Consider the following 15176-nt stretch of genomic DNA (forward strand, 5'->3'; position numbering starts at 1 on the left):
CGAAACAGCAGTGCTACCCACTACACCACCCTCCCTCAGTCAAGCATCACAACAAAATACAACAAATGGCCACAAACCAACAATATGGAGAAAAACAATGTTTAATATATTTATCATTGCACTCAGTGTTCCATTGTTCAGGGCACTTAGTGGCCATGCCAAGAAGCAGGTAGCACAGACCGATCTTCAAGTACCAGCAGGTGGTGTTGCATGCTGCGTCTGTATAATGGAAGGCATAGGCCAAATACATGCACACCAATCCTTAAAGCCTGTGAAGAAATAAAAGCAATGTATTACTATTTACAAGAAAATTCCATCTATCTGATGGAAGAAAAAACTGCAAAGGATCTGCACAGACACTGCAGCCCGGATGCAGTTAGCACCTTTTTTTTCTTTGCCTGACATATGTGTGCAGATTCCTTTGCATTCTAATGGCATCATTGGCTAGAATGAAATCCTGCAGCCCTTGTTTTCCAGAAATTTAGATTGAAATTCCCTGCTGTGTTCTTTTTAGTTGAACACTCATGGACATTTTAACACCTATTAAATTTAGGATGGTAATTGGAAAGTTTTCAAATTAAAGTATTTCCCATCGTCTTGTGGTATTCTGTTGAAATGCAGTTCATCAGATGGCATACTAGTGGTGAAGGGACTGCAGCAGAGGTGACTATACCAAATCCATATCAGCTGCCAGGCATGCGTGAAGGCTGACTTGTATTGAATATAAAAAGTACATGTAATGATGAAATCAAAGAGAGATCTGTGCTTTTGCTGCACTTTGCTCCCATCCTGATTGAGTCCAAAGTTGCTCTCTATGTGAGCCGTAGTGAAGTGCTTTTTTGCAAGAGAAAAATTGTAATATCTTTAAAATAAAATAGAGGATGCAAAATATCACAGGATTTTCCCCTAACTTTGAAATTTTACCAGTATAAAGAATAGTTTCTTATACATTATTTATAATCTGAAATGGCACATCTTAGTAACTTCAAAAGGTAAATGAATCAGTCTCTTGCATTACTGGATTTTTCAGCTTGGGGTAAAATGAACTTCATTACAGTACATTTGAAGTAAATTGTAAATAAAGGTTGCAATTCTTTGGCCTTGATTTTCAGTTACTTAATATTTTATGCGCTTACTTTGTATTAGTCATAATGCCACTTTCCATAAATGTCCAAATATGGCTCTTGGATTGAATTTCTTTGCAAGAAACACAAAAAAAACTGAGTACTCCCTTTTGTCATTCATTGAATGGCAGAAAAGCAATACTTACCTCATATCCCAGACTATTGTAGCAGATATTCGTATCGTAGTGATTTCTGGAGGTGGTGGTTTTCTTTCAGAACCATTGATTGCAGGTATTTGTGTTAATAATCAGATTAAATTAAGCCATGTAACTTTTATATCATGGTACGTCCTAGTGAAAACAGTCAAAAAGCAAAGTGAAAATCTGGGACTAGGCCAGGACAACAATACAGGACAATTGTTGCTGAGAAGGTGAAATCTTTCTATATGATCATACCTTATATTAGTTTTGCTATTATGTCTGTAATAGATTGGTACCCATTCAGGTTTGATTTCTGCCATACCTTGCTTTAATTGGCTAATGTTAACCGAGACTTTTAATAGGATTAATTTGGTTTGTTCATTTTGTTTTTATCATGGCATATGACTTTTTTGTTATTATAATTTTCATATGATTGGAAGTACTAAGGTCTATCCTCCTTTTTTTAGAATCATATAGCAGCTGCGCAGAAGGCTTTTGATGCATTTTTCTCCTATTACCCCTACTGCTATGGCTATTGGAAAAAATATGCTGATCTTGAGAAACGTCATGGGAATATTAAGCGTGCTGAAGAGGTAAGCCGAGAGCATTTGAAAAATATTTTAAACACATCTACTGGATAGCAAGATGCTTGGTTAGTCTAAGACTGACTGACGCCATAATTCCTACAACATGAAGATTGTTAGGGTGTCGTCATCACAGTATATCTGTGTATTGACTTTCTCAGTAGGATACTCTTCTGCCTTGTCTTCAGTAGCTGTGTTTAAAAGCATATAGTTATTGCTTTTTTTTTTTTAATTAGTAGGTTTTATGTAAGAATAACATTTTCTTTCCTTTTGTCGACAGGTTCTAAATCAAAGGTTACTGAGTTTTGCAATGCTGTTTGCTAATTTGTTTATACACTTTACAGTTCCACTGGGACAGTGGGGTGTGGGCATGGTTTATTTTTGTAATTTTAATATGGTTATATGTGTTTGCTACATTTTATATTGCATTTGTGGTCCGAGGCTAATGGTCTAATGGGTCTGTGCCATATAGTCTGTACCTTCAAAAAAGCTTAATCATCAACATGGTCAGAAACAACAAATTGAAGAATGATGAAGACCCCGTGATGAAGAGAACATTGCCTTGTTCTTGCTAACTTCCAACTAATGGTAAAAGCAGATTATTTAAACAAAACTATATGCATTACCTTTTCTTAAGGCTAAAAAGAAAATGCATTTCTGGTGTTAACTATACACTGGAGGTGTGGTACTTGATATGGAGATCAGCATCCTGTGGTGTGTTTGTCTATAGGTGTATCGACGAGGTCTCCAAGCAATCCCTCTCAGTGTTGATCTTTGGATACATTATATTAATTTTTTAAAGGAATCATTGGATTCATCTGACTTAGACACTGACAGCAAGATACGAGCGTAAGTAGCATTTTTGTCCCAGAATTGTAGTACTCCACATTTCTGTCTTTAAGCTTAATGTCTTAAAAAGGTATTTTTCTCCGATAAAAAAAATCCGTTATGAGCTGCATTTGTAACAGCCATAGTCAAGTATGTTCCTGTACTGATACTCTTAATTGTAGGTTGTGTCATATAATTAAGCTCATTAAATTTGTCTTAAGAAAAAACAAATTGTTTTAATTTTAACAGTACATGTGTCAGGCAATGAAACAATACGTTGAAAAGAATTGTTGTACATTGACATAGATGATTTCTTTTTTAGTTCCTTTTTGTATAAAAGCCATTTAAAAGTATTGTGTGGGCTGTTCTTACTTGAGAACTTGCCAGTTTCTGTATGGTATAGAATAGAAGCAGATAATGAACATTCACGTTTTGATCACCTTTTGGTACATTCTCAAAGAAGCTACTACTTTGTAGCATATAGTCTTAACTCCCTCCCAAATGAACTACTGTATGATCTACAACACCATTCTATTAAAAAAAACTATGTATTTTTGAACATTCTTGTTTGACACCAGAGATTAGTGATTTCTTGCCTGTTAATTGGATATAACAATTTCAAATAGTACTACTGCTAGCATCATCTTCCATTCTTTTTTCATTTACTTAATGAGAAAAAAATAATACAAAGTTTTTATTTTTAAAACTGCTGTCTGCTTATTAGATCCAAAGTGATGTTGCATTAATTGGCATGTTGCATTTGTCTCTCTATTATAAAAAAAATAAAAAATACTGGGAGAGAGAGAGATGGGAGACGAGACGTGATCTTCACATTAAGATCACGGAAGACACCTAAAAGACCTGCGAAACGAAAGAGAATGGCCACGGAGCATCTCGCGGGGACCTTAAACATGAGACTTTGTGCCAAGAGATTGACTCGGGACCGTCTCACGATGATGTAGAACATGAGATTCTTGCAAGACACGACCTACTTACAACCAATATCAAATAAGACCACGGGCAGCAAAACACTCAGTCGTGTGAGTGTAAGGCTTTGAGCACAAACAGATCCAGGGCTCTCGGTGCATATGAAGCGCATAAGCACTATACGTTATAGATGAAACGTTGATGACGTAAGTGAAGAGGAAAGAGCAGTGCGAAGAAAAGACTCGAGCGTTGGAGAGAAAAAAAATGCAAAAAAAGAATAATCAAGGAGGAAGCAGGACAAAGCGAGGTCAGAGATAAGACAGCGTAGAAAACAAAGTAAAATGTCATAAAGAGGTTAAAAAAACAAGGGGGCCAAACACATTCAGAGCAGGTTAGAGATAATGAAAACTGGAATTCAAATGACTCAAAAAAAAAAAGCTAGGCGCGAAACACCTGCAGACAGTGTCAAAACAAAGAAAGTAAACATCGCATTAGCACAAAAACAAAAAGGAGCATAGAGATCGAATATATCGACATAGGTAATATGTCAGAAGTATGTAAATATTGTAAGGCTTCGAAGTTTAAGTCGGAGAATTTCAAAAACTGGGTGTATCTTGCATGCATTTAATGGTTACTTTGCAATAAAAAAAATAAGTACTGCTGATGTACATCGTTTTGTCTGTGCTGAAATTCCAAACAAAGAAACCTATCCTGAATTATGGTACAAAGTCATTAAACACATGTCTTGCTGACCTTATTTAAAAGATTCAGCATATTGGGACTCCAAAGATTCCAAATTTTTGTTTTTACAGAAGTTCTGAAATAAAAGTGAAACTAATAAAATAGCAACAATTCAAAGAAAAAAAAAATCTTAAGTGTGTATCCGGAAAACCAAACATGGGAGATTGGTGAGCAAAGCGAGCAGGGGGCAAAACCCCCTAGTGTTCTAAATAAAATTTATCCCAACCATATGTGTTAGTCCAAACTCAATTTGCATAGTACAGTATAGTAAGGGGAAATCCTTATTTCAATCTATCAAATGTTTGTACAGAAATAACAAGGCCTCTGGAAGATTGGGCACTAAAGAGGTATATACACTACATCACAGTTGTCAAAGGTTTGACTGTAAATTCCTGACTTCAACAAATCCAGTTTGATCTTGTGATTAAATTTTTTTTTTTTTTTTGGGTGAAACATTTGGCAAGATTGAATTGACGGATAAAATTTACTCTTGTTTATTAAAAAGGAGATTAGAACTTGTCATTGGGTATTATATTCTATACTATTGTGACAGTGCGTTATACTACTTTGAGATATCCAATGAATAAGGTTCTATTGTGATCATATTTTTTTGTTTGAATATCTGTGCTAATGCAGTATATATTATGCTGGAGGCAAATGATGCGTTGTTTAGAGGAGCAGACCACTTATAGTAATAAGCAGGTGTCCCTGAAGTAGCTGCTGCTGAGTGTGTGCTGCTAAAAGATCTGGAATGTAATCTGCTAAATTGCTTGGAATTCTTAAGAATACTCATTATTGACCTGCATGTATGTGTTTGTGTATGTGTGTGTTTTCATCCTTTCTTACAGAGTTTATGAACATGCTGTACTTGCAGCAGGTACAGACTTCCGTTCAGACAGACTTTGGGAGTCCTATATTAATTGGGAAACAGAGCTGGGAAACTTAAGAGAAGTTACAAACATCTATGACAGAATTCTTGGTATTCCAACACAGCTATATAGTCACCATTTTCAGAGGTAAGTTGAAAATAGGGCATCTACGCTTTCCCATCCTCATTAATTATGTCTATGTTCAGAATTTTCATGTACAGTATACTCAACATATTCTTACTTGCATTACTCCTTGAAACATTTGACAGTAAATTCTGTGGGTTAATATATTTAAATTATCTGCTTAATGGTTCTGATGATTATTACTGCTTTACATAGTTTTCATCTGCTGAAAGTACCATACATGATGTCTTTGGTTTTCCATTCAGTAAAAATTATTAGTTGTAATACACCGTACCTAAACTCCTGTAGCACACTTTTCTGTTTGAGAGGCAATTTTAACTTGCAATTTCAAATTATCACGTGGAAAAGGTATTTTGTTTCTGATGTTTGTCAAGCTTAGAAATCAAATCTGAAATTGCTGAGGCGTATTGCATGTTTACCTTAAATTTGTCATGAAACAATTTTAGAATTGTACATATGATGCAGAAAATTGAACAGAAGTGCTAAATGCTGCTGTTTATTCAAAAGACATTCATTCCTTTCAAGTCAGCAGCTATGCAACCCAAAGTTTTACTTTTTAAATTGTTGCATTGACATGGGTGTGTCTTCCATCAGGATAGCTGGTTAAAAGCTCAGGTGAATTAAGCTAAGCTTCCAAGTTTTATTAACGTACATATATACATATATATGTGTATATGTATGTGTACAGGTGCTGGTCATAAAATTAGAATATCATGACAAAGTTGATTTATTTCAGTAATTCCATTCAAAAAGTGTAACTTGTATATTAGATTCATTCATTACACACAGACTGATGTATTTCAAATGTTTATTTCTTTTAATTTTGATAACTGACAACTAATGATGTAATATATGTACGTGTATGTATGTACACATAGATAGATACATAGATGTATATGTATAGATACATAGATAGATGTATATATGTATACTTTATGTGACACTCTGTTAAATTTCTTGTCTGGATGTACAGATGCTTAGTGCATTTGCCAGGTAATGCAGATTACATCTTTTCCTTTCACTAGGCATGAAGAAAAAAAACCTTTTTTTTTTTGGAACTTCCTTAATCACCTTTTATTACCTGTTCCAAAAGCTTACTAATTTTCCTTTGAATACTGGAGCAATCACACTTTCCAAATCTTCAGGATTTCTCTCTTCAAATAATTGTGTTGCGTGTGTGTCGTTCAACTCAAAAACCTTCTGCTTTTTTTTAATTTATTTATTTTTTTCTTTCTTTTTGGATATCGGTTCATTTCCAAGAACTTGCAGTTTTTTGGTATTGCTCACAACAGATGTCATTATACCATTATTTTACCCTTGTGACCTGCATTAGGGTAGAGTCGCTCTCCCCATTTCTTAAAAATGACTGCCCCCTCTCGCTTTTCCCTCCCCTTTTTTTTTTTTCAAAAACACTCCCACAGTTTTACGAAAACGGCAATTTACAACTTTCATGACCTGTATAAAAGTATTTTTTGCGATTAACATAAAATATTTCATTGACAATTTTACTACTAACAAAAATTATATGCTATGGTTAATTATAATCTAATCAAATGTTAAGATGTGTACCAAGAAGTGTCAAGGTAAAAAGGTTTTAAGAGCCTAATTTTAAGCTAGCAAGCCTGTTTCACAACAGAGGCAAATTCTTCTTTATGTACAGGAGCATTTCTATGTGGTGTAGAAAAGTATTCAGCCCCCTTGAAAGTTGTGTATAAATCTTTTGTCATGCAGGAAACCAATGACATTATCTATTCAGCATTTTTAATGTGAGCTTTTATGCTTGAGCATTACATTTCCAAAGTCAAGTTAAACCATTTTCTGTAGATAGTTAACTGTAGAAAAAACTCAAAAGTTAATGGTTTTTGTAATATTTACATAAGTATTTAAACCTTTGTGCTTTGGATTCCCCAGGTTTACACAAATGACAAATGATTCACTAACAACACAAAGGTGACAGTTATCCGACTATAATTTAAACATAAAGGACTCAAGTAGTGCCTTATTGTATCGATTTAAAAAGCTCCCTTTGTAAGGGCCATAGTCATCTTAATGGACAATCTCAACAAAAAATTAAGACAAAGGAATGTTCTGCTAATGTGAGAAACTTGTTTTGGCATATGCCTACTTGAAAACATACCACTTTCTTTCCTAAATGAAGACCATGGTGTCTCAAAATCCGATTCCAGATTCTCATCCCAGTGACATCACTTAGTTTGCATTTTTGTAAAGCTAATTTCAGATAAGAGTAGTATGGAATTTTGGGTTTTGTTGCTGCTGTACTGCCTTTAATGCATTTTGTTTTAATTACTTGGCTTTTTTTTTTTTTTTTTTAAATTTTGTGTAACATTTTTCTTGATTTAAATAAATAAATTTATAGGGCATTTATTAAAAATAAGCAGACTACATTGAATAGTTGTTTAGGTGACTAGGCATTTTATTTAAAGACATTTTTTTTTCTTGAAGTACAAAGTTCGTTGGAAGCTGTCATACAAAATTGCATAATTTAGATTAAATGGAATGTGAGCACAAGTAAGTGTATTTGTGCATTATTTAAAGAGCTAAAAATATTTTCCTTGTTGGACATTTCATGATACAACTGTATTTCCGTACAGTTATTCTTTGCTTAAAGTCTATATTTGTATGTATTTATCCATATATTTTTTGTGTGTTTATAGGTTTAGAGAACATGTACAGAACAACTTACCAAAACAGTTTTTATCTGTTGAAGAGTTCATAAAGCTGCGGCGAGAGCTGGCCTCTGTGAATGGCCATGGAGAGATTGGTGCTAAACTAGAAAATGATATTCCCCCAGGTATTGAGGATATAGCAGACCCAGCAAAGGTAATTTTAGTTGTCACTGAAAACTGTTTTAGGCAGTGCTACAGGTTGTTATATCAGTAGGCTTTACTATTTTTCCCATTATCAACCTCTCATTAGTTGATAATGCAGGAAATGTGTTTACTTATGTCAAAATGCAAACTATAAGGTTAACACCCAAACATTTTTACAGTTTTAAGCAGGATGTTAGTGATCCCAGACACCTTGCAACATACTCCCACACCCTAGGTTCTATCTGTAGTTCTGCAGAGTGTTGTACAGTAATTTTTTATTTTTTTTTTAGTCTAGACACAAAATTCTTATGTTGATATCAGTGAGATCTTCACCTATTGCATCATTTATATATTTTTATATATGTTTGTCAGGTTGGGATTTTCCTGGGTAATAGCAGTCAAATGCTTGCTTATTTTAAGCAGCATAAAATATCAGTCTAAAAGTTTCTTTTAAAGGTAATACCACATATCCATTACACAACTTTGCCTTCTCCCTAGGGTTGTATTTAAAACCTACCTTTGTATAGTGCTTTCCACTAAGTGCAAACACACAGCTCCATTAAAAATTCTCTGTTAAAATATCAGTATAAGTTATACTAATAACTAAACACAGAACAGGTACACACATACATATTTGAAGTTCTGTACTAGTAAAGCAACACATGAAGCAGAACACAAATGGAATTTTATTAACTTAGGTTTATTTTATTGAATTGGCTTTCCATATCCCAACCTCCACCTCTTTGGCAGCTTGTGTGACACAATAGAGTAAAAGTATATATCATTTGTTGATGCAAGTATGATACATATCAGTGTCTGCATTATTCTGATATGTTAATATTATGTTTACTGTTTTATACTCAGATTTTCCATTGTGATAGTCCATTCAATACTTCTGTAAGAGTTTACATTATTTGGTGTCTATTTATATTCATCATTGTCTACAACAGCCTAGTGTAAAATTGTTGTTTTTTTGCTGTGGCTTTGTGGGAACTCTGACTTCTCAAGTGGTACACACCAGGATAGAAAAATGTACCTTTTATTCTACTGTTGTTTCTAATGCCACTTCCCATGAACCGCAAAACTTGCTACTCCTGTACCATATGTGCAACAAATATCACCTCAAAGTACATTGGGACTATATTTTATGTTTTACTTTTGGGTTTAATTGTGTGTGTGCATTTGCCTCCCTTCTTGGGTATAAGCGCTAATTCCTCATGTGCTTGTGATTTAAAAGTAGTAGTCTGGTGTGCCTGCAATTGTTAAATCTTAATGAGTAAGGATCTCCTTGACTGGGCAGTCTGTTGCCAGTAACACATACTATCATTCTATTTAAATCCTTTGCTGTATGTATTTATTCTCATTGCTTAATGGCATCTTTAACAAAACTAGTAGCCTTCCTACTGATTTTTGAATTGCTTAGCCCCTAAGCCAAAACTGTTTACAAGTTGTCTGTGTACAAAATACTAAAGTGGCATTCTGTTTTGTGTATGAAAATAATTGGAGGGTCTTTGGTGTGAATAACAATGGTAGTGGATAAAATAGACTTACCTATGTTAGTATAGCAATAAGCAATGAGGAACCTGGCCAAACACACTGACAAATTGGAGAATGTGCCAAGATGTGTCATAAACCAAGAAAAACTGGATATGTAAGGTAAGAGAATTTTGCATTTGCTGTTTCATCTGTGATTTAACTAATTTAGAACCTTTAGGTGTGTTGTGTAGCTTAGTGGATTAGGTTTACATTGTAAACTTTGATGTTGACTTTGCCTGTCATTAATTTGTGCATCGCACAGGAATACGTTAAGTTCAGACTTCTTCACCAGTCAAAAAAGAATCATTTGTTACACTTCCTCAGTCCAGAATTTTATTAGGATGGTGTTCAGTTCCAAAAACCTAGCATGTAAATATTTGGCTGCCAGGTGTTTTTAAAGATGCAGTTAACATTTGTGTACCTAAAGCAAGTAGTCATGAACTGGACCAAAAAGTCGTCGTTTAACTGCTTCATTGGTAGGGTTTTTTAAGAATATTATCATTCTGGACTTCCAATTGTACCGTGTGTATTTAAAAAAAAAAAAAGTAGTCACTGATATTTTCAATTAAGTAAATGAAATAAACTAATTACTGCTTAAAATAAATAAATATAAAATACAAATTCAAACATTATTTATTGGTAATTACCAAGATTATTCCATATGTTTTTATTTACACAAACTCTTTAAAGCTATTTTTGTAACAACACACCTTTCAAATGAGGGTTTATCAAATTACTTAGTTGGGTTTGTGATATTTGGAGTTCTGAGATTGCATGGCACACATTACCAGTGCAGTAATGCTTACCAAAGAGTAACATTTAATGAACAAGTCAAATTAATTCAAATTTCAAATGTCTAAATCTCAATCCTTTACCTCCTTTTTCACATTTGTTCAAACTTTTAAAGTTACCTTGTGTAAAAATCAAATGTATTACTTGAATATTAATGACACTTTTTTTTTTTTTTTTTTTTGGATGCCCCAGAGTTAGCAATTAAACTGGGTTGATCTTACTTGCAGTAATTCTTGTAACTGTCTAGTACTATTCAGATGCATCTTTCATTACATTGTTTTACTAATTAATATTCCTTTGGCTTCAAAATCTAAACAGATGATACAGATTTAAGATTTGCTGATTAGTTTTCAGCAATTTTGTTTTTACAGTCCTGCTAACTGTATTTAAACTTCATTCTCCTCCTAAGTATTGAGGAATTAAGTTTGAGTTTCTCAACATATCTGCAATATTTGATGTAGTTGTGCAGTTGTAATCTAGATAGTTCACTGTTCTTGCTGTGATTGTACTGGTGAGGTAAGGAACAAGTTATTTAGTAGTAATCAGAGAATTCATTTAATGAAGTTGTACTTTTAATTTTGAATCTCTGCACAGTGAGTAATAAGATGTAGTGTATGATTATTATAATGATTTTGAACATATCTGCAAATCACCACCAAGTTTAACAGGTATATAAAGCATTTGTGAAAAGCTTATATTTCAACACTTATGTTAATATTGGTGGTCCATAAATGCTACACAACTTTGATTTATAAATCTATCAGATAAATGTTAAATTCAGTTGCAATCAATGAATTTGCCCTAGAAAGTGTAAAAGTACTAAAATTCTGGATAGATTCTGGTTTAATTTGTTCAACTCGGAGGATGTCAAATCATTTTAAGTCTTTTGAAATTATATGCAATGCATCACATAATTCTAAGGCTGTCACTTAGTCCTGAGACAGTTTTATTGCATCTAATTTCGTAATAAAAAAATACTTCTAACATGAAATGTGATCTTGTGTATTGCTTGACATTACCTTATGACTGAAAAGAAACAGGCATTCAGAAATGTCTTTGTCGAAATTAGGGAATTTGATAATCTGATTTAAAACCTAGAACCAAGGTATAACATGGTAAACTTGCAGAACCGTTATCCATCTGTGAAAGGAAGAGAACGTGAAAGTTGTCTACAGTATGCATAATTTGGACATATCCACTTGTGAAAGTGGTCTTGGATTTCAGATTACATATTTTTCATGCACACACTTGCACTTAATTTAGTGAGTCATATCTTCAGACTACAGAGAATCATAACATTGTTTGATAAATGCCCAACTATATTCACATACTTGCTTTCAAATCGAACTCTGTTGGAACCAACCAAATGCAAAAATCGTTGTATTAGAACAGTTTTCATTTTTTCAAATGCTACAGAGACCAACAAGCTGCAGTTAATGTAGCTGTTCCAAACTATCAATGTGAGAATGAGTACTTGAGATATCGATCCACTTTTTTCACTGGTACGTTTTAGAAATAGATTACAGATCCTAGATTTCAACAAGTAAGAATTATAAAGCAAAGTAAAGATTTTAATAAAAAGAGAGCCTACAAAAACCATGTTAGAATACAAATTTTCCAGTGTTTTGATTTGTACCTATCTAATAACACTGAATTGAAATATGCGTTATTTCATAGGGTATATGGTACGTGCATTATCTCCATACTTGTTGCCCAATGTTTCATGATTTATTATTGAAGGTAAATCTACTTGCCACAACTAAAGAAATGGCACCAAATTTACTAAGTGATGTTTTACTAAGGAGATCGAGATCAGATTGTGTTTGTAGCATGAGTGTTTACCAGAGAAGCTGGGACTAGGACATATTTTAAGCGGCAAAAAAGTTTGTACTAGTTTTATGTTTACAATTTTTAATACAAAGAAGTTATTAATTTAGACATGCCTTTTTGGGGTCAGAGTTTTAGTTCTGAGCCTCATTATACTCTATTGGTTGGCTTTTGTTTGATCAAAACTTGTGTGTTTTTTTTTTTGTTTTGTTTTTTGTTTTTTTATATATAAAGAAGGTGGTGTTTTGGTAAACCGCTTCTGTAAAATATGTAGAATAGATACAGTCTGCAATCTAAGATCATAAACCTGTAGGCTGAATGGTGCTTTGATTAGCAATTCTTCTTGCTTAAATTGTGGGGAAGTAAATGCCATCTTATTTAGGATGCTGAACATCTCTTCTACAGTCAGTTAGATATGATCAATGTCCCCCTCTTCCTTGGCAAGCAGTGCTTTCTATAGTCCATTTATCTGTCATCCCCATGCTGAAACATTAAGGTTTTTTATTTATTTATTTATTTATTTTGAGTTTGTTCTTGTTGTCTTGCTGTATTTTGCTACTGTAAATGAATATGGAAGGAATTCAATATTCTTTTGTGTGGTTACATATATTGTCCCAATAAATCTATTTATTTTTTTTTTAATTAGACTTAATAGTTTGAAATGTTTGGCTGCCAAATGCGAATTGTTTTTGTGTCAAAATGGAACCAAATTTGAGGCATCGTGGTTTTTGAAGATGCAGAAACAAATCTTTATTTGATGCATCGTGTGTGTTTTACAGAGTGGCTTTGTGTTACCTCTCTCTATCACAATCAGTTTGAGTGTCCTTTTTGAAGTATTCTCTGGTATAATTTGGATATCAGAAGGAGCCCGTCTTAAAGGAGATGCCAGTTATCAATGCACACCTATGGGCATTTTTCATTTGATAGAGTTAACTGAGCTAATTTAGTGGCACCAGAAAAATTTAACCCATGGACTTTGGTGATACAGCTTGTTCCTACTGATAGTTTAATATGTTAAAAATATTCTATTCTGGAAAAAATAGATATGTAATAGTGGTCTTTTTTTAAACTCTGAAGTAGTGTTCATTGACTCTTTGTCTCCTTCATTCACAGCTTGTTACAGAAATAGAAAATATGCGTCATAGAGTACTAGAGATGCGTCAAGAAGTCTTTAATCACAACGAACATGAAGTTAGCAAGCGATGGACCTTTGAAGAAGGGGTAAGATGATTGTTTGAAGTAGTGGAATTTTCACACACTCTTTTGATATCCTAATCTCTGAGCCTCTTTCTTTTAGAGAAACCTGGCATATTTGAATAATAATCTGGTGTGAAATAAAGGGCACTACATTTTCTAACATTTGATGCACTTTTTCTGCTTGTTTCCATTAGATCAAACGACCTTACTTCCATGTAAAGCCCTTGGAAAAATCTCAGCTCAATAACTGGAAAGAGTACCTGGATTTTGAAATAGAGAATGGAACACCCGAACGTGTTGTGGTTCTTTTTGAACGATGCCTTGTGGCCTGTGCCCTGTATGAAGAGTTTTGGATAAAGGTAATTTAGTGGTTTTCACTTCTTGCTCAGCATTTGTAACTAGTGAGTAAGACAATGCAATATTTTAATGTTATGTGACTGTATTTGTTGTATTAGGGGATGGTCTGCTTGCCACCAGATATGACTGCTGCATTTGCCAACTTCGTTGCATCTCTTCGTCCTACCTTACAGAAACTAATCTTAATGGTTTGATGAAGGTGCTGATGGGTTTAAAAGAATTTATGTTATGTAAATGTGTTTGCTGTCTAAAGTTAAAGACAGTAGTATGATCTTTCGGGTTTCCTTTTCTTGCATTTTTTTTTCTTTAAAGTATGCCAAGTATTTGGAAAATCACAGCATCGAAGGAGTGAGACACATCTTCATGAAAGCATGCACTATACATCTAACTAGAAAGCCCATGGTCCATTTGCTCTGGGCAGCCTTTGAAGAGCAGCAAGGTATGATACTATTGATGTTGCTTATTTTCGGCATCCAAACTTTTATAGCTTTAGAAACCTGACTGTGGAAAGTCACATTTGAGATTAAAGACCAGTCACAGTTCTAATGTTGAGGCAAAATCAAATATTTTCCTATCATTTTCTTTTTGTCTAATGATGGTGTGCTTGCTTTTAAATTTTAAAATGATTGAAAAGTCAAAATTTTTTGCACATATCATTTTTTGCATACAACTTCATAAGTGTCTCCTATGCCATCTTTAACATTCTCTGCTCATAAATTTACTGTTTTAAAGAAGAATTTTTACTTTTATTCATTGTTTGAAAATATTTTCATATCTTGCATTTATTGTGCTTGTCACAAATTACACCATAGCAAGTTCCATTGGGAAGACCAAGTGTTTTGGTAATTTTTCGTTTGAAGACTTTAATATTAGACATTTTGTTTTCTAGGAAATATAAATGAAGCAAGACAAATTTTGAAGACATTTGAAGAATCTGTACCAGGGCTGGCCATGGTTCGTTTGCGGCGTGTAAGCCTTGAACGTCGTCACGGAAATCTAGAAGAAGCAGAAATTTTGCTTCGAGATGCAATCAACAATGGTAGAACTATTGCAGAGTCCTCGTTTTATGCTGTTAAATTGGCTCGGCTTCTTTTCAAAGTGCATAAAAATATGCAGAAAGCACGGAATGTACTGCTGGATGCAATAGAGAAAGACAAGGTATTAAAGGGGTTTTGTTTTTTTGTTTTTTTTTTTATTGGGGCGGGGGGTGGTTATTAAGCTTATCGTTAAGTATCTAAACAGTCATTGATATCAGAAGCTGCAGAACGGGTCACCAAAA

At 33.8% G+C, this 15176-nt stretch overlaps 1 protein-coding gene across 1 annotated transcript in view; it reads left to right on the forward strand.

The window, feature by feature from the left end:
- The window catches only part of prpf39 (PRP39 pre-mRNA processing factor 39 homolog (yeast)), a 39953-nt gene that overhangs the window by 14516 nt on the left and 10261 nt on the right, over positions 1-15176 (forward strand). Inside the window, exons 3-10 of the mRNA XM_039742117.1 lie at positions 1732-1857; positions 2579-2697; positions 5193-5360; positions 8033-8198; positions 13457-13564; positions 13735-13899; positions 14210-14336; positions 14787-15055. Of these exons, the coding sequence (XP_039598051.1) occupies positions 1732-1857; positions 2579-2697; positions 5193-5360; positions 8033-8198; positions 13457-13564; positions 13735-13899; positions 14210-14336; positions 14787-15055 (1248 nt within the window). The remainder of the gene's footprint in view (positions 1-1731; positions 1858-2578; positions 2698-5192; positions 5361-8032; positions 8199-13456; positions 13565-13734; positions 13900-14209; positions 14337-14786; positions 15056-15176) is intronic.

The sequence above is a fragment of the Polypterus senegalus genome, chromosome 18 (genome assembly GCF_016835505.1).
Source record: "Polypterus senegalus isolate Bchr_013 chromosome 18, ASM1683550v1, whole genome shotgun sequence".
NCBI lineage: Eukaryota > Metazoa > Chordata > Cladistia > Polypteriformes > Polypteridae > Polypterus > Polypterus senegalus.